The sequence below is a fragment of the Fibroporia radiculosa genome, assembly GCF_000313525.1.
Source record: "Fibroporia radiculosa TFFH 294 genomic supercontigs, scaffold1935, whole genome shotgun sequence".
In the NCBI taxonomy this organism is placed as follows: domain Eukaryota; kingdom Fungi; phylum Basidiomycota; class Agaricomycetes; order Polyporales; family Fibroporiaceae; genus Fibroporia; species Fibroporia radiculosa.
In genome coordinates this window covers 15,435-33,008 of record NW_012133323.1, presented here as the reverse complement: position 1 = coordinate 33,008, position 17,574 = coordinate 15,435, and the positions used below count along the sequence as shown (strand labels likewise).

Below are 17,574 nucleotides of genomic sequence, written 5' to 3'. Positions count from 1 at the left end.
ATGATGCCCGCAAGGACATTGCGGCGTCCTCAACGTACATGCGCGAATATGTGAGCTGATCTGAGTTGGTCGTAAGTAGCTAGCATAAAGTTAGAGATGGATTGTACGCACCTGCGAGAGCCCAGCGAGCTAAAATGCTGTGAAATCATAAATTCGGCAGAATCCTCAATCACTGCTAGAACCTGTTCAACGAGAGATGTTTGTCTGGATAACTTTGAGAGTCTCAAAACTTGGACAAAGCTGCGTTGACGCTGCATAACGGGGCGCAAAACCTGAGGAGTAGGTACATAGAGGAAAGACTAAATGCTGGTTCAGGTCGCAGCTTCCCCAATCGAGAACGGGCGTCTGTTCAAAGAAGTTCCGCCTGCACGTGATTGGTGGACACGCGCGTCATTGGATCCATGTCGTTGTCACTCGACGCGACGCGGCGATGTCAACTCGGAATGCCTGTCTACCGCTCTTGCTTCCGCCCTCCACGACTGTCTTTGCAGAACGTCGCGTCTCGGTTTTGAATCAAAAACACACGGCGCAGGGGCGAGATCCGAATTGGTCGTCTGCTCGAACTCAGCGCAACCGCACCGGCTACACGTTGTTCTCTCCTTATATGCTGCCACACTGTCTTCGCTAGGCATCATCCGCAATGGCCTCTGCCCCTGTATCCGCAGGACCTTCTCGCTCGTCCCCTCAGCGCCAGTTCATCGACACGAGCCCTTCAACACCAGATACAAACGCTGATATCGAAAGTGACTTTGAAGACGAGTACACCCCTAGCGACGGCTCAGAGAGCGATTATGAATCAGCGATGAAGGATCAGGCTCTGAACGAGAAAGATTTCAAGGGAAAAACCGTCCCGCGTCCCCATGCACGTACATCGTCGAGCGACACGCGCATTCGCGACGGATCCAAGCCGTGGACAGACCTCGACCTATCTATTATTGTCGCGTGCGTGTCTCCTATTGGCAACTGGCTTACGGGAGGAGACCATGTCAAGAATCTCTTTCTCGTTATTCTCTTAATCTTTTATCTGCATCAGCTCGTCGAAGGTGTGTGCACTTTGCTTTTTACCATCTCATCGTATGCCACTGGGCGCCGGGCAAACGTCTCGAGCCTCAAAGTCATAGAGTCACATGTCCAGTGGTGTGGGTATATGCTCGTAAATCTATCGCCATTTTTGCTATCTCTTCCCCTGCTGCATAAGAATCTTCTTATCGGGCCGTTCCAAACATTCTTGTTTCTTATGCAACGACGGCGTTCACCATGCGCTCTATTTTCAACAGAGTTTCTCCTGACTTGGACTTCTCTTTCGACTAGTCTCACACTGGAAAGGGATGCCATGCCATGTCGTTCGCTATAGACTTACGCCTCCAGCCAGGGAGTGCATCAGCCGTGGGAGAACGTACTGTTGTGTAGACGCTTTCCAGTCTGATTTTTCTGCGACATTTATTGCCGTTGGTCGTATTGATCTGTCTTCTTGCGACATATCTGACGATTATTCATAGTTCCTTGGGGCCTGTATCAAGCCTCCAGACCCCGTAAGCCGGTCATTCCTCATTCAAGTCTACCCGCGAATCGCGCTGTGGCGCTGGCAGCCACCGAGCTCCGGCAGCAAGAGCTATTTTTACTTCTGCTGACCATTGTGTCACCATTGATAGGCGCTCTCTTCCTTCAGTACATGTTGGATACTCTAGGCGGCGCAGAATCGCTCTCCTGGTTCAGCACAACTCTCTTTGTGCTCGCAACTGGCATCAGACCATGGTCGCACCTTATCTCTCGCGTCCGAGCTCGCACCACTACACTTCATGATGCGATACATTATCCTCCTACTGCAGAGGCGAAGCGCACAGACGAGGAGCTTGCCAAAGTGACCAAGCGCTTGCTTGCTCTCGAGGAAGAGATGAAAGAGCTTCGCGAACGTGCAGCACATGGGGCACGTCTGCAGGTCGTCTGTGACGACCTGAGCGAAGCTCTTGGCAATCTTGAGAGAGGCACAAAACGCAACGAGCGCAAGGCAGATTCGGCTCGAGTTGCATTCACGAGTAGGCTTGCCGCTCTGGAGAAAGGACTTGTGCAGCTAGACCAGAATCGGAGACTTGATATGGATGCTCTCAAGACGGCGCACGCATACAGCCCACCGGTCTACCTCGTTGTGTACAAACGACTGAGAAGCTATGTCGCGCCGTTTGCGACTGGCCTGTTACGCCTCCCCATGGTGATTTGGACGCTCGGCTCACTGGACGTGGATGCGAAAAGACCCGACAAGTATGGCGGCAATGGCAGTGATGCTGGTGTCGTCCGGAATGGCATCCTCAAAAATGCCAGTGTTAACGGGAATGTCTCGTTGGTTCGTACACCAAGCGGACAACATTCGGGGTCTCCGCATCTGCCGACCATTCAAGAAGTGCGCTCTGATGTAGAAGCTGACGTGGAAGCGGATTCCGACGGCACATATGTCTCGGAGAAGGAGAAGGGAGAGCCGCTGTCACCTGCCATAAATCCCAAAGAAAGGCTCGTAAAGAGGGTCCGGAGCAGGAGCAGGAGCAGGAGTGGGGGCAGCGGAAGCACAAGAAGCTCAATGGGCCGTATGCGCAGAATGCCTTCATTTCACGAGTGGGCTTTCGAGTTGGCACAGAGTATAGTGCTATGGCCATACCACGCGAGCGTCCGCATTCTGGTCGCGATTGCGCCACCAGTACACCGGATTCTGAAGAGTTTTCGTGCCTGATTTATGGTTCTGAGTTTGTCTGCTTTATCCCCATGTTCCGTCGTATTATTGCCGCACATTGGCCGCATTGCGTTTACCCTTCGAACGCTTACTCCCTGCTTTCTTGTACGGACCGTCTGGCACGTTCACTGTGTACTCTGTTGTGTAGCTGTAGCCCGTATGTATATTACCAGCGTTCCCAGTGGACGGTATGTATACATATACACGTACGTATTGATATACATAACTGTGCCGTCCTGAGGCGGAGAGGGTCGAGCTGCGCTATCAATATCATGATGGACGCTGTGGTAGTTGTGGGTAAACTTGTGCGTCTTGCCCACATTCAGACTAGCGATGCGGGGCCGTCTTCCATATTAGACAGGCGGTTTGCCATTTGAGGCGACCCGATGATCTGATCGGCCAGATCTCCGGACAGTGACTCGTTACTTTGGCGCTTTTCGACTGTCTTCATCCTGACTCCAGTGGCATGTCCGTGATGCAAATGTGCCATGCAGTTGGCCGAGCCGTGATGCGCTCACGGCAGAGTATGTTTAAAAGCTAACAACTTCTTGGTCACCAGTGTCTCCCTCCCTTGAACCCGTTCACCACTGCCGAAGCGAGAATGACATCTACTCCCCCTCTTCCCGTGCTCATTGTAAGCCGAACCCCCCACGCTATGGCTGATGTTACTGACCCTAGACCAGGTAGGAGCAGGCACGTCGGGCCTCACGCTGGCCCTGACTCTCGCGCAGAATGCAATTAAAGTCCGGGTCATCGAGATGGACGAGAACCACCATGTCGGCCAACGCGGGGCTGGGATCCAGGTGATCGCGCATCTCGACTACTACTCGGACTCTGTGTGCTTATAGCGATGTTTGCAGCCCAGGACACTCGAGGCGTACAACTTCCTGGGCATTTTGCCCGATATCTATGCGCGCGGAATCCCGCTCATGCCGATGCGCGCGTACAGGCTCCCCGGGGGAGTCGAGCCCCTCGAGACATTCGATATAGTGCCGATAGAGGAGCCGACGCCGTCAGCCCCGTTTGTGAGTGGTGTTGCTCGTGTGGAGCGCCTTGCGTGTTGACCCCACGATACGTCTGTAAAGATCAATCCATTCCTGCTCGGGCAGCCCGCGGCGGAGGAGATCATGCGCACTCATCTGGATAAGTATGGTTGCCACGTGGAGCTCGGCACCGAATTGCGCACCCTGGAGCAGCATGATGACCACGTAACCGCTCGTATCGTGAAGAGAGCAGGGCAGAAGGAGGTCGAAGAGACGGTCGAATGCCGCTGGCTCGTCGGAGCCGATGGTGCAAAAAGTGGTTGGATATCTCATTCTATTCAGGTCGCATGGGACGCTGACATTGGGACTGCACGATTTAGGTATAGTCCGGAAACAGATGGGCGCAACGTTTCTGGGCGAAACAATACCGCAGAAGACATTGGTTGGCCTGATCGAGGTGAAGAACCTCACCGCAGAGGCAAGCCATTATATCGCGCATGTTTACATCCGCACGCTCATTGTTGTGATAGTATTGGCATTTTTGGCGAGATGCCCCCTCCACGATGTAAGCTACCTGAATTGCTGCGATGCTAGCAAAGCTTTACTGTGGCTATACAGAATGATGCTTAGACCTACTGAACTGGAGGGCACATTTGCTTTCTCACTGGGAGGAAGCCATGATCGCTCACAAATCCTGTCTGACGATGATGCGTTGGCCAAAGCTCTACGTGAAGCAACACAACGAAGCGACATAGAGTTTGGTAAGATAACGTGGAAGTCTCACTACGTGTACGTGCATCGCATTGCACCGTATCAAAACGTATTTAAACTAATTTTGATTGATAGAGCCAATGTTCGAATGGTGAACAAATTTGGAGAGGGACGTGTTTTCGTCGTAGGAGGTGAGCTGTTGGCGCGGACACAGAGAATGAGTCTGCTGACCATGTCTTGCCAGACGCTGCCCATGTGCACAGTCCGGCTGGCGGGCAGGGATTGAACTCTGGGGTGCAAGATTCTGTACGTCGCACCGTCTTCGTTTGAGCCACGCTAAACAGACTCTATCTCAGTTTAATCTAGGCTGGAAAATCGCACTCGTCGAGAAGGGGCTTGCCGCTCCGTCACTCTTGGCCACCTATTCTGAGGAACGTATCCCCGTGATCCGCCACATGCTCGGGGAGACCACGAGGATCTACAACAGAACTCTGAATCCTGCTCGCGAGAACGACAGTCCGAACATGGGCTGGAAATCGCGCGTACACTTGAAGCAGCTCGGAATAAACTGCCGCTGGAGCTCCATCGTCGTGGATGAGCGCCACTCATCTACGTCTGAAGAGGAGCGTGAACCCCTGGACGCTTATAGCGGGGATGGGATTCTCAGGGCGGGAGATAGGGCCCCCGATGCTCCCGGACTGGTGGGCGCGAGTGCGAGCACTAACGCGGAGACCACTTCCCTATTTCGCGTGTTCAAGCCTTCTCATCATACCGTGCTCCTCTTCTCTGCGGAGCCTACAAAAGTCGCGCCGGCCCTCGATGCGCTGAAGGGATATCCTGAGGAGGTGATTTGTACAATGGTCATCTATCCTAAGGACGCCACAGCGGTCGACGGTGCGGAGCAAAATTTTATGGATCGAGACGGGCATGCATTTGCAGGATACGGGGTCTCCGCGGATGAAACGATAATCGTCGTCGTCAGGCCTGACGGGGTCGTTGGTTGCGTTGTGCGCGGGGTGGAGGGTTTGAAGACGTATTTCCGAGGAGTCTTCTCAGCAATAGCTTGAGCCTAGGAGTGTGCTAGAATGGTCCGATACACACATGTATTTATAATGGCTATGTGATGGACTCGTTCATGATTATACTGGCCAATCAGTCTGAATGATACAGCCCGGATATGTATAGTCATAGAGGTGTCGGACGTGCTCTACTAGTACACACTCTTCGGAAGTCTTCGGCGCCGGATATATCCGAAAGTCGGCCGCAAATGACGAGATAAGATGGCCGAAACTGATGTCGATTACGATAATCTATTGGGCCGGCGTCGGTGATGCCAGAATTTGAGTTGAAAGAGTCAGCATCGTCCATGACTGAGTCTCCTCCTCGACACTAACGCGGGTCGTTTTGTCGCAAAATAGTCTGGACTAGGTCTGCTCCACCTACCTCTCCGAAGCGATTGATCGGACGTCTCGTCTCGCGCGTCCCGTGGCCTGGAGCCTGGAGATGGCCATGGTCAAATCTACCCTTACGCTCACTGCTCAGGGATCCTGGGCTGCGATGAGACTCTGTGAAGCTCAACGTATATTGTGAATGCAAGTATTGAGCTCCAGTGTTATGCACAAAGCGTAGGTTCAGCGGGCTGGTTTTTTGCATCCGCGCAATGACAATCAGCGTGTTTGAAGAACACCAGCTGCGTAGTGCCGGCAGAGTTCCAACAGGCGTCGTTCACATCCGAGCCGTATACGCGTCTGGTCGGCTGCTGCAAACTCGTATGCTTCTCCTTGATATGATCCTAGTAACTGGACTGTCACCGCGCGCTGAACCCTGGCATATTTATGGCCGCCCTTGCCATGCCCAATTAGAACATCTTATAAGCGGGGGAGTATGAGAACTGCCCTCCACCACGCAACTCATAGGTATCTACACACAAAAATGACGTCTACATCGTCTTCACCGGTTTTAATCGTAGGTCTCGTTTACAGTATATCCTTCTACCGTTTTAACATCTGCGGAACAGGCCGGGTCAGGCCCATGCGGCCTCGCACTGGCACTGACTCTCGCAAAGAATGGAGTCAAAGTGCGAGTTATTGAGAAGGACTCAGAATTCCACCTTGGGCAGCGTGGGGCTGGGATTCAGGTAGTTTTCACTGGTAGATTCTACTTCAAGACGCACCACTGACGTCGACACTCTTCCTAGCCTAGGACTCTCGAGGTCTACAATCTCCTAGGCGTGTTACCCGACGTCTATGCTCGAGGGTTGTCTGGGAGGAAGATGTGCTTTTATAAGCTCCCTGGAGGCGTTGAGCCTCTCAAGAAGTTCTACATGTATCCGCCAGAGGAACCTACTCCTTCCGTACCATTCGTAAGCTAGTGTACCCTTGCGTTTTTGTGGGCTGACGATCGATCGTTGCGTTCATATTTGAAGATCAATCTGTGGGGGCTCGGGCAGTTTCTGGCCGAGGAGATCCTACGCACCCATTTGAAGAGATACGGATGTGAAGTTGAGCTCAGCACTGAGCTGATGAGCTTTGAACAGCACGACGATCACGTCACTGCTCATATCGTGAAGAGAACAGGACAAGAAGAGATACAGGAGACTGTAACATGTCATTGGCTCGTAGGAGCTGATGGGGCCAAAGGTGATGATTTTCGCGTTTCCATACGACCTGCGCGTGATGAGAGGACCTGCCACAGGTATTGTCAGGAAGCAATTGGGTTACACATTTCAGGGTGAAACACTGTCGCGGCAGCTTGTGTTCGGTGAGATCGAGATGAAGGGCCTCAGCCCAGATGTGAGTGGCTGAATTCTAGCATCACGTCTCAGGGCTTACAAGGGGATGGTAGGTCTACCACTTTTGGGGAGACATGTCCACAATCTTGTAGGTCAAGCTTTCATACTAGAAATTCCAGTCAATGACCAGATTTTCGAAGTGTGATGCTGCGTTGTGTCGAGACGAAAGATCTATCCAGCTTCATAATAGGAGGAAATGTGGACTATGAGCGAATCTTCACCGATTACGATGCACTCATTCAATGCATGCGGGACGGGACGCATAGGAACGACATCGAGTTTGGGAAGATAGTATGGAAATCGGATTGGAGGTCCGCTCACGCTATTCCTCACAGTCTTCCGCTCAATCTCATGATATCCTAGGGCCAACGTCCGCATGGTAGACAAGTTTGGTGAAGGACGTGTTTTCCTCGCAGGAGGTATGTGCTTGACTCCCTCAACTCTGTTGCGCCCTGACTCACCTGAACAGATGCTGCCCATATCCACAGTTTCACTGGAGGACAGGGAATGAACAGCAGCGTGCAAGATGCAGTATGTCATACTTGCTGTAGTTTGCAGCTTCTTCTGACCTTCGGCTCTCAGTTCAACCTCGGCTGGAAGCTTGCCCTCGTCGAGAAGGGGCTTGCTTCTGCGTCTCTCCTCTCCACATATACAGAGGAACGCGTCCCTGTGATTCGTCACATGCTCGGCGAGACGACAAAATTGTACCACAATACAATGTCAGCAACTCACGAGGCTAAGGGAGCGGAAGATGCATGGACGCGGGGGTCTCAATTGAAGCAGCTCGGTGTGAATTACCGTTGGAGCTCCATCATTGTGGATGAACGCAATCCTCACAAGACTGGAGAAGACTGCGAGCCGCTGGATGCTTATGGTGTGGACGGAGGCACCGGGCTCAGAGCCGGAGATAGAGCTCCCGATGCTCCTAGTCTGGTGCCCGTGAATGCAGGCGCCGACGCCAAGTTGACCTCTCTTTTCCGCACGTTCGGATCGACTTACCACACCATCCTCTTCTTTACTCCTGATCCCTTGAACATTGTGCTTGCGCTGGAGTCACTGAAGGCCTACCCTGCGGAATTGATCCTCTCGGCGATCGTGTATCCCAAGGGCACATGCAACACCTTGGACGTGGATGGTGTGGATAAATGCTTTGTTGACGGGCGGGCCCATGCCTCAACAGCTTATGGTATATCGGCGCTGGAGACAATGATTGTTATTGTTAGACCTGACGGTGTTATTGGCGGAATTGTGCGTGGGGCGGATGGTGTGAACAAATACTTCCGAGGTATTTTCTCAACGATCGATTGAGGCAGCCATCGTCTCGACGCTTTGTAGGGGCACTTAGTTGCCAGCATTAAAATCTTGAACTCTGTACTACTTACTGATCTCTTCCTTCGCAACACCCTCCACTCTTAGACTCGTGTGTAGCGACTTAAATTTCACCGCGATCATCCCCTCTAAACTCTATTGAAACGCGGCCGAACTTCAAGCCTCGTCTTCCGCAATCGAATTCTCAGCAATGCATTGCGAGCGCGAGGCAGCCAAACACTCTGCCCCCGAATTCGACGAGACGACGGAACTCTACGAAAGTGTGCAGTACATCGTGAGTACATCTTCGTTTTCAAAATAGTTCAGCCACGTACCAGAGTAGCAGAAGATAGCAATTTTCTCTCCGTGTTGCGACTCGACTTTCGCCCTGTGATCATGAATTTCTCACCACCATCAACACCGGAAAGTCTCCGTCGCTACGCTGGTCGACCATCTCATCTTAGATGGATCATCTCAAGCCACAGATATCGCTGCACTTCACCACATAGCCAAGCACCTCGAGCACTCACATACCCCATCGGTCATCCTTAGCACTGCCTCGGAACACCCGATCAGTGAGCTGCCTTTCTGGCCCCAACGTCGACGTTTGGACAAGGATGAGCATGGACAATGCTCCTCAGCGACCCCTTTGGATCCCACATCCCCCTGCGGTGGCGAATCCGCTCTCGGCGCGATGCGTCTCGGGGGCGTTCCTCCGACAGCGGGGCTCCGTCGCATCTCTTGTGGATGCATCGGCGCGCTTGCTGAAAATACACGACGGCAAGGGCTTTGTGCAACGTGATGATCCGAAAATCGTCGGTAGCGAAGATGTCAGCGAACGAGATGGACCAGATGAGCCTAACCAAGGACGAGCAGGTGTGCTTCCACTGCAAGGTGAGCGACCTCCACCTCCTTAGCGTGAAGAACCGTGAAGATGGGCGCTGAACATGCTGAGGCATATGGTGAGCACCTCGGATTATCACTGTGTTGCTGCTGGCCTCCATTCAACTGACCACCATTGACAGTTTGCTTCGCGAAAGCACGCATGTGGGCACCCTGTCTCCATTAGCGTTGAATCAGGTGAAGGGCCTGGAAAGCTTCATGCTATTTCTGCTCAGCTTCTACTGGATCTACATGCACTCGCTCTTCCCTATCGTGCAGAAGTGGACCTTCATGGAGGACTTCTGCAGCGGGTGCGTCTGCATTCATCGCGCATCGATTTATCGATTTTGGACTATACTGACCCATTTTGTACTGGTCCAGGGGCAGACTGTGTGTCAATTCCCCGTATCGGAGGCTTCAAGTGGCGCGTCGCCCAGCCCGTTGAGTCATAGACGACAAACTAAGTGTCGCGAGGTGGGCATCGGGGCCATGGCCAGGGCGTGGCTGTAGACTAGACCTCAAACTGCACAAGAGAGCAAAAAAAATGGAGCAACTTCGAACGGGTGCTGTTCAAACTTCAATGCAACGGAGCGGCGGTGCATCTGGTATGGTCGTGCTGTCATGGTTAAGTATGTCTTGAGGTATACTCCTTTCGTTATGCGTGGCACTGACGGTCGCCCTGTGACCGTGTTCGAGCATAACTTTGATATAGAGTAATGTGAGTGCTTCTGATCAGATTTGTTCATGTGTGCACATCTAGCGTTGGGGGGCAGTCTGAGGCCTGAAGCTGAGGCCTGAGGAGTCGGACCTCTGGTTGCCTCATCTGTCTTCCCCGCTTTGAAACTGACAATGCAGAGCCCAATTCAATGTCATCAGTATTGTCGTGTTGAGCATGTCAACATTGTGCGCTAAGCACCCAGCATGTAGTCATCCATCTTGCATGGTCAGCATTCTCTTACCCGGGCTTGAGGCTTGAGGCTTGAGGCTGGCCCATATTTACTGTACTGCCATTTATTATTGAGGTGTCAGTGGACAATGTTCATATGGCTGCGGGGCACCAAGGCCGACGCCCCAACTGAAAGAGTGGCGGTTGAAGGTGCCCATCATTGTACTTAACCCCAGACAGTTGACATGCCACAATGAACACCTTGAAACCCCATAACGGAGCGCGGATACAAGTATTTGGTGCTGTACATGCCAGTGCATGGGTCTGAGTTTGAGGACTCGGATGTTCGAATGTTGGCCACAGGATAAGATAGCCGAAACTCGCATCGATTACGATAATCTATTGCAAGACAAATTGTCGGCGGTTGCGGATCTGTCTCTCTCATCTCCAAGAATCAGCATCGTGCATGGCTGAGCAACATCGAAGTTCCTTCTTGACACTCACGCGCTCCGTCGCTGCGCTCGAGCTGATTGATCGAATGACTCGTCTCACGCTCTGTGGCCTGGAGACGGCCACCATAGTCGAGGCTACTCTCACGGTTAGGGACCCTGAGCCGCGATGAGACACTGTCAAGCTCAACATATACTGTGAGTGCACGTATCGAGCTCCAGTGTTATTCCCAGAGTGCAATTTCGGCGGCCTGATTTTGCAATGATTCGGATTTGCGCGCTTGCGCAGTGGGAATCGTCGTTTCAAAAGAACACCAGCTGTGCCGGCAAAGTATATGTATATTCAGACGTCTCTACTTTATCCGAATCTCGACATACGCGTCTGGTCGGCAGGTTAGTGGTGACTGGGCTGTCACCGTGCGGGGCCGCACTCTGGGGTTTTCATGGTCACTCTTGGCCATGGCCGGACACGGACACCTTATAAGCTTGAGAATTACCCTCCACCATGCAACTTATAGGTACCCACGCAAGTGAGGAAGATGACATCCACATCGTCTCTACCTGTTCTTATCGTAGGTCTCGTATCCATTGTATCATTTCACTATTTCTGACCTCTGTGGAATAGGCTGGGTCAGGCCCATGCGGCCTCGCACTGGCTTTGACTCTCGCAAAAAATGGGGTCAAAGTGCGAGTGATCGAGAAGGACTCACAATTTCACCTTGGGCAGCGTGGGGCTGGAATCCAGGTAATTTTCATTGGTCGACTACACTTCAAGATGTACCACTGACATCAGCACTCTTCCTAGCCTAGGACTCTCGAAGTATACAATCTCCTAGGCGTCCTGCCTGATGTTTATGCAAGAGGTCTGCCACTAACGCAGATGTGCTTCTACAAGCTCCCGGGAGGGGTTGAGCCTCTAAAGGCGTTCTACATGGTTCCACCAGAGGAGCCCACTCTCTCCGTACCATACGTGAGCTACCTCATTTATGCTTTCTTGATGCGTTGATTGATACTCGTCGCATTCATATTCTTCAAGATCAATGTGTGGGTGCTTGGGCAATTCCTTGCTGAAGAGATCCTCCGTAACCATCTAAAGAAATACGGATGTGAGGTTGAGCTCAGTACCGAGCTGAAGAGCTTTGAGCAGCACGATGACCACGTTACTGCTCACATTGTGAAGAGAAATGGACAAGAGGAGATAGAGGAAACCGTGACATGCAATTGGCTCGTGGGAGCTGACGGTGCTAAAGGTGATGACTCTTGTTCTTCCAGGCGTTCTGCATAGTGATGTGAGAATTCCAATATCACAGGTATCGTCAGGAAGCACTTGGGCTACACATTCCGGGGTGAAACCCTTTCACAGCAGCTTGTGTTTGGCGAGATCGAGTTGAAGGGTCTCAGCCAGGATGTGAGTAGCAACTTTAGTATTGCGTATCATGGCTTACAACGGGATGGTAGGTTTGGCATATATGGGGAGACATGTCCACAAACTTGTAGGTCGTCGAGCTTTCATACTCGACATTTCAGGCGATGACCAGACTTTCGAAGTGTGATGCTACGTCCTGTCGAGACAGAAGGATGGTTCAGCTTCGGAATTGGAGGGAGCGTAGATTTCGAGCGAATCTTTAATGATTATGATGCGCTGATTCAGTGCATACGAGACGGGACGGGCCGGAATGATATCGAGTTTGGGAAGATCATATGGAAATCGGATTGGAGGTGCGGACGCGTCGTTTCTGCTTGACCTGGACCCCTTTTCCTTGGTACTCATAGCATCCTAGGGCCAACGTTCGCATGGTAGACCAGTTCGGCGAAGGGCGCGTATTTCTCGCAGGAGGTGCGTGTTCTATTTTCGTGGTTCCGCCATGCACTGACTTGCTTGAGCAGACGCTGCACATGTCCACAGTCCGGCTGGAGGACAAGGAATGAACAGCAGTGTGCAAGATGCAGTATGTCAAACCAACTATAGTTTGCAGCTGTTTCTAACCTTCGATGCCTAGTTCAATCTCGGCTGGAAGCTCGCGCTCGTCGAGAAAGGACTGGCTCCTGCATCTCTCCTGTCTACGTACACAGAGGAGCGCATCCCTGTGATCCGCCACATGCTCGGCGAGACGACAAAACTGTACCACAGCACAATGGCGGCAACCCGCGAAGGTAAGGGAGCGGAGGTTGCATGGTCGCGGGGGCCTCAGTTTAAGCAACTTGGCATCAATTATCGTTGGAGCTCCATCGTCGTTGACGAGCGCAACCCTCACAAGACTGGAGAAGACTGCGAGCCGCTGGATGCTTATGGTGTAGATGGAAGCACCGGGCTTAGAGCTGGAGATAGAGCTCCCGATGCTCCTGGTTTGGTGCCCGTGAATGCAGGCGCCGACGCCAAGTTGACCTCTCTTTTCCGCACGTTCGGGTCGACCTACCACACCGTCCTCTTCTTTACTCCCGATCCCTCGAACGTTACGCTTGCGCTGGAGTCACTGAAGGCCTACCCTGCGGAATTGATACTGTCGGCGATCGTGTACCCCAAGGGCACATCTAACACCTTGGTCATCGGACATGCGGATAAATGCTTTGTCGACGGGCAGGCCCATGCCTCGGCGGCTTATGGTATATCGGCACTGGAGACGATGATCGTGATCGTTAGGCCTGACGGCATTGTTGGTGGAATTGTGCGTGGGGCGGGTGGTCTGAAGCAATACTTCCGGGGTATATTCTCGACCATTGCTTGAGGCAGCTAGCGTCTCAGCGCTTTTTAGAAGCACTTGGTTATCAGCGTCAATATCTTACATGTCCGTACTTAATGCTTGTTCATGTCTTTCTTCGCATTGAATACTCCCCACTCATAGATTCATGTAACATTTCCTATCTCCTCATATATCTTCATCGCTCACCACCCACATGAATGACTGGTTGGTGGAGGATACGGTTGTCTTTCAGAGTGCACATTAGTAAATGCTATAGTTGCGACGTGAGAATGAGGGGTGTTCGAGAGTCAGCCACAAAGGGTGAGATAAGATGACCGACAGCTATAGTTAGACCGCCGCCGAAAATGATGATTGTTGTGGGACATCAGACATGTGTGATTGCCTTTTTCGTCCGAAACAGTACAAAGTTACGGACTCCGGACACTGGGATCACGATTCTGCCACATGATGTTGTAACGTAAGTCTACGAAAAAGAAATTCTGTTTTGAGATCACTCTGACTATGAATATACACAGGGTATTTACAAAATTCTTCCAATATTTGACAACATTCTATAATATTCTGTGAATTCCTCAGGATATGCTAAGGAAACCTGCATAATACTTGAAATTTTCTTACAATAATCGGAGCATTCACTACGTCAAGAAAGGATTTCATTTCTTGCAATACCCTGTGAATATCCTAGTGGACATTGCTGATCATTGCCCCCAGTGGGAGCAAGTCATCTTGCTTCTTGGAACTCACTTGTGTCGTTATGTCGCTGCGGCACAGTAGCAATATCCGCTTCAAGCTCGCCTCTCCGAAGCTCCGGTGATCTCTATTCTTCTTCGACGCTCCGGTGAGTCTACCCTTCCGCTCAATGATCCTAGGCTGCGATAATTGGGACTCTATGACTCTTATCAGCGCTGCATACAATGCACAGCAAGCGGGCTGACCATGGGTTTGCAATAGCCCGGGTTTGCGCGGCCAGCGTGTTCGACACCAGCAACATCGTGCCGGCAGAGTCATCATAAGAATCCGATCTGTCTGCGCGTCCGGTCGGCCGCTGCACGGCTGGCTGCTTCTGCGCATGCATGATAGATCACAGTACCTGGACTGTCAATTCACGCCTGCAGTTCGCCGAACACTGGCGTGTTCATCGCCGCCCCTTAGCTACAGCCGGACCTTATAAGCTGGAGCTCTTACGATGCGGCCTTTCCCATACAACTCATAGATATTGACACGAGTGAAGAAACATGACATCTACACCGTCTCTACCCGTTCTCATCGTAAGTCTCATATTCAGTGTACCATCTGGCCGCTTCTGACCTTTGCGAAATAGGCTGGGTCGGGTCCATGCGGCCTTGCACTGGCTCTGACTCTTGCAAGAAATGGAATCAAATTGCGAGTGATCGAGAAAGACTCAGAATTTCACCTCGGGCAGCGTGGGGCTGGAATTCAGGTAATCTACACCCTTGGATTTGGTGCAAGACGTTCTACTGATTGACATCCTTCCTTCTAGCCTAGAACTCTCGAGGTCTATAACCTCCTCGGCATCTTGCCGGATGTCTATGCACGAGGGATTCCAATGAAGCCGATGTGCTTTTATAAGCTTCCCGGAGGAGTTGAGCCTCTTAAAACTTTCTACATGACCCCACCGGAGGAACCCACTCCCTCTGTACCACATGTAAGTTGTGTTCTCCATACTTTCTTGACGTCTTGACAGTAGATTGTCGCATTCATGTCCTTTAAGATCAATCCTTGGATGCTTGGGCAATTCCTTGCTGAAGAGATCCTCCGTAACCATCTCAAGAAATACGGATGCGAGGTTGAGCTCAGTACCGAGCTGAAGAGCTTTGAGCAGCACGACGGCCACGTTACTGCTCATATTGTAAAGAGAAATGGACAAGAGGAAATAGAGGAAACTGTGGCCTGCAATTGGCTCGTAGGAGCCGACGGTGCCAAGGGTAATACATTTTGCTCTTCCAGGTGAATTTCGCAGTGATTAAGACTTCTGCCACACCGCAGGTATCGTCAGGAGGCAGCTGGGTTTTACATTTCAGGGCGAGACCCTCTCGCAGCAGATCGTCTTCGGCGAGATTGAACTGAAGGGTCTTAGTCAAGATGTGAGTAATTGAATTCTAACATCGCGTCTTTCGGCTTACACAGGGGATGTCAGGTCTGGCATGTTTGGGGAGATGCATCCACAATCTTGTGAGTTGGCCCTTCATACCTGTCATTTCGACATGAATGACGATTGTTGAAAGTGTGGTCCTCCGTCCTGTCGAGACAGAAGGCCTGTTCAGTTTTGCAGTTGGAGGAAGCGTGGACTATGAGCGAATCTTCGCTGATTACGGTGCACTGATTCAATGCATACGGGATGGGTCGCAAAGGAATGATATCGAGTTCGGGAAGGTTATATGGAAATCGGATTGGAGGTATGCGCACACTGCTTCCATGGTGTCTTGTATCCCCAACTCCTAATATCCTAGAGCCAACATCCGTATGGTAGACAAGTTTGGTGAAGGACGCGTTTTCCTCGCAGGAGGTACGTGCTTCTTGACTTTGACTTTGATGTACACTGACCCACCTGAACAGATGCCGCCCATGTTCACAGTCCGACTGGAGGACAGGGAATGAACAGCAGCGTGCAAGATGCAGTATGTCATACCAATTGTGGTTTGTGACCGCTTCTGATTTTCTGTTCCAAGTTCAATCTTGGCTGGAAGCTCGCGCTCGTCGAGAAAGGGCTGGCTCCTGCATCTCTCCTGTCTACATACACAGAGGAGCGCATCCCTGTGATCCGCCACATGCTCGGCGAGACGACAAAACTGTACCACAGCACAATGGCGGCAACCCACCAAGGTAAGGGAACAGAGAGCGCATGGACGCGGGGGGGTAAGTTGAAGCAACTCGGCATCAACTACCGCTGGAGCTCCATCGTCGTAGACGAGCGAAACCCTCTCAAGAATGGACAAGATTGCGAGCCACTGGATGCATACGGTGTAGATGGCAGTGTCGGGCTTAGAGCGGGGGACAGGGCCCCCGATGCTCCTGGTTTGGTGCCCGTGAATGCGGACGCTGACGTTGAGGCGACCTCTCTTTTCCAGACGTTCGGGTCGACCTACCACACTGTCCTCTTCTTTACTCCCGATCCCTCGAACGTTGCGCTTGCGCTGGAGTCACTGAAGGTGTACCCTACGGAACTGATCCTCTCGGCGATCGTGTACCCCAAGGGCACATCCAACACCTTGGGTATCGATGGTGTGAACAAGTGCTTCGTTGACGGGGAGGGGCATGCTTCAGTAGCTTATGATATTTCTGCGCTGGAGACGATGATCGTGATCGTTAGGCCTGACGGAATTGTTGGTGGAATTGTGCGTGGGGCGGATGGTGTGAAGAAGTATTTCCGTGGTATCTTTTCGGCGACTCTCGATACTTTGTAATGTCATTCTGTTGTCGATATCGATACTTGAACATCTAAATACCAGTCCTTTTTTCAATGCCTTCAATTCTAATATTCGTGTGGCATCCACATGTTGTCACAATTGCCTATTTAGAATGTCATTTATATTGCATATTGCACTATTAGACTGTATTCATGCTTCAGGCCTCGGGCCTCTTTCAAACTTACATTTGAATCCTCACTGCACGATGTTGTAAACCAGCACCGGAAATTACTGGAATCATTTTTCGGCACCATGACAATTTACGATTACGCGTGTCGTCTTTGCCGGCCGTCAGCGGCATGATTTGCAGTGGCACCCGAGCCGACTCCTCTTCCAACCACCAAATGTCAGGGGGTGTAGTTACGGACCAAAGGCTGGACAAGCTCCAACCTGGGTGAGATTTGACTTGGCTCCACTGTGCGGTGAGTGACGAACTTGAATTGGTCTCTATATATATTTGGTTCTATGATTGAGACGTAAGTCGCCTCCGTGGAACAGTGACTCCTATAATCATCTTGAGCCGTGTTACGATGATCATTTAGTCAATATGCGTAAGCTTGTGAGTCTTTCCGACTTGTGCTTCTTGCCAACTTCAGTGACGTGTGTGATGGAATGGGTAAGTTGGCCGAGCCGTGGCGTATTCATAACGGCACACTCATGCCGCACAGTATAACCAACTTATATAACTGGCAGCGCTTTGCCCCTCACAAAT

At 51.6% G+C, this 17,574-nt stretch overlaps 5 protein-coding genes across 5 annotated transcripts; all 5 read left to right on the top strand.

The window, feature by feature from the left end:
- Positions 1-640: 640 nt before the first annotated feature.
- On the top strand, positions 641-2,722 carry FIBRA_03338 (uncharacterized protein; the record flags this gene model as incomplete). Its single annotated transcript, XM_012325182.1, has 2 exons — positions 641-1,043; positions 1,500-2,722. 2 exons carry the CDS (start codon positions 641-643, stop codon positions 2,720-2,722), a joined length of 1,626 nt encoding a protein of 541 aa, XP_012180572.1.
- A 601-nt stretch (positions 2,723-3,323) lies between these two features.
- Positions 3,324-5,483, top strand: FIBRA_03337 (uncharacterized protein; the record flags this gene model as incomplete). The annotated part of the gene is made up of 8 exons (XM_012325181.1): positions 3,324-3,356; positions 3,406-3,525; positions 3,583-3,747; positions 3,808-4,024; positions 4,086-4,494; positions 4,552-4,607; positions 4,661-4,722; positions 4,773-5,483. The coding sequence occupies 8 exons, from the start codon at positions 3,324-3,326 to the stop codon at positions 5,481-5,483; spliced, it is 1,773 nt and encodes a 590-aa protein (XP_012180571.1).
- Positions 5,484-6,348: 865 nt separating this feature from the next.
- On the top strand, positions 6,349-9,432 carry FIBRA_03336 (uncharacterized protein; the record flags this gene model as incomplete). Its single annotated transcript, XM_012325180.1, has 11 exons — positions 6,349-6,381; positions 6,434-6,553; positions 6,614-6,778; positions 6,842-6,979; positions 7,038-7,208; positions 7,261-7,295; positions 7,348-7,518; positions 7,571-7,626; positions 7,677-7,738; positions 7,790-8,492; positions 9,068-9,432. The coding sequence occupies 11 exons, from the start codon at positions 6,349-6,351 to the stop codon at positions 9,430-9,432; spliced, it is 2,019 nt and encodes a 672-aa protein (XP_012180570.1).
- Positions 9,433-11,271: 1,839 nt separating this feature from the next.
- FIBRA_03335 (uncharacterized protein) lies at positions 11,272-13,458 on the top strand (the record flags this gene model as incomplete). Its single annotated transcript, XM_012325179.1, has 10 exons — positions 11,272-11,304; positions 11,358-11,477; positions 11,538-11,702; positions 11,769-11,982; positions 12,043-12,140; positions 12,191-12,225; positions 12,281-12,451; positions 12,514-12,569; positions 12,620-12,681; positions 12,733-13,458. 10 exons carry the CDS (start codon positions 11,272-11,274, stop codon positions 13,456-13,458), a joined length of 1,680 nt encoding a protein of 559 aa, XP_012180569.1.
- Positions 13,459-14,669: 1,211 nt separating this feature from the next.
- Positions 14,670-16,859, top strand: FIBRA_03334 (uncharacterized protein; the record flags this gene model as incomplete). The annotated part of the gene is made up of 10 exons (XM_012325178.1): positions 14,670-14,702; positions 14,756-14,875; positions 14,936-15,100; positions 15,143-15,380; positions 15,442-15,539; positions 15,593-15,627; positions 15,681-15,851; positions 15,906-15,961; positions 16,012-16,073; positions 16,125-16,859. The coding sequence occupies 10 exons, from the start codon at positions 14,670-14,672 to the stop codon at positions 16,857-16,859; spliced, it is 1,713 nt and encodes a 570-aa protein (XP_012180568.1).
- Between the last annotated feature and the right edge of the window lie 715 nt (positions 16,860-17,574).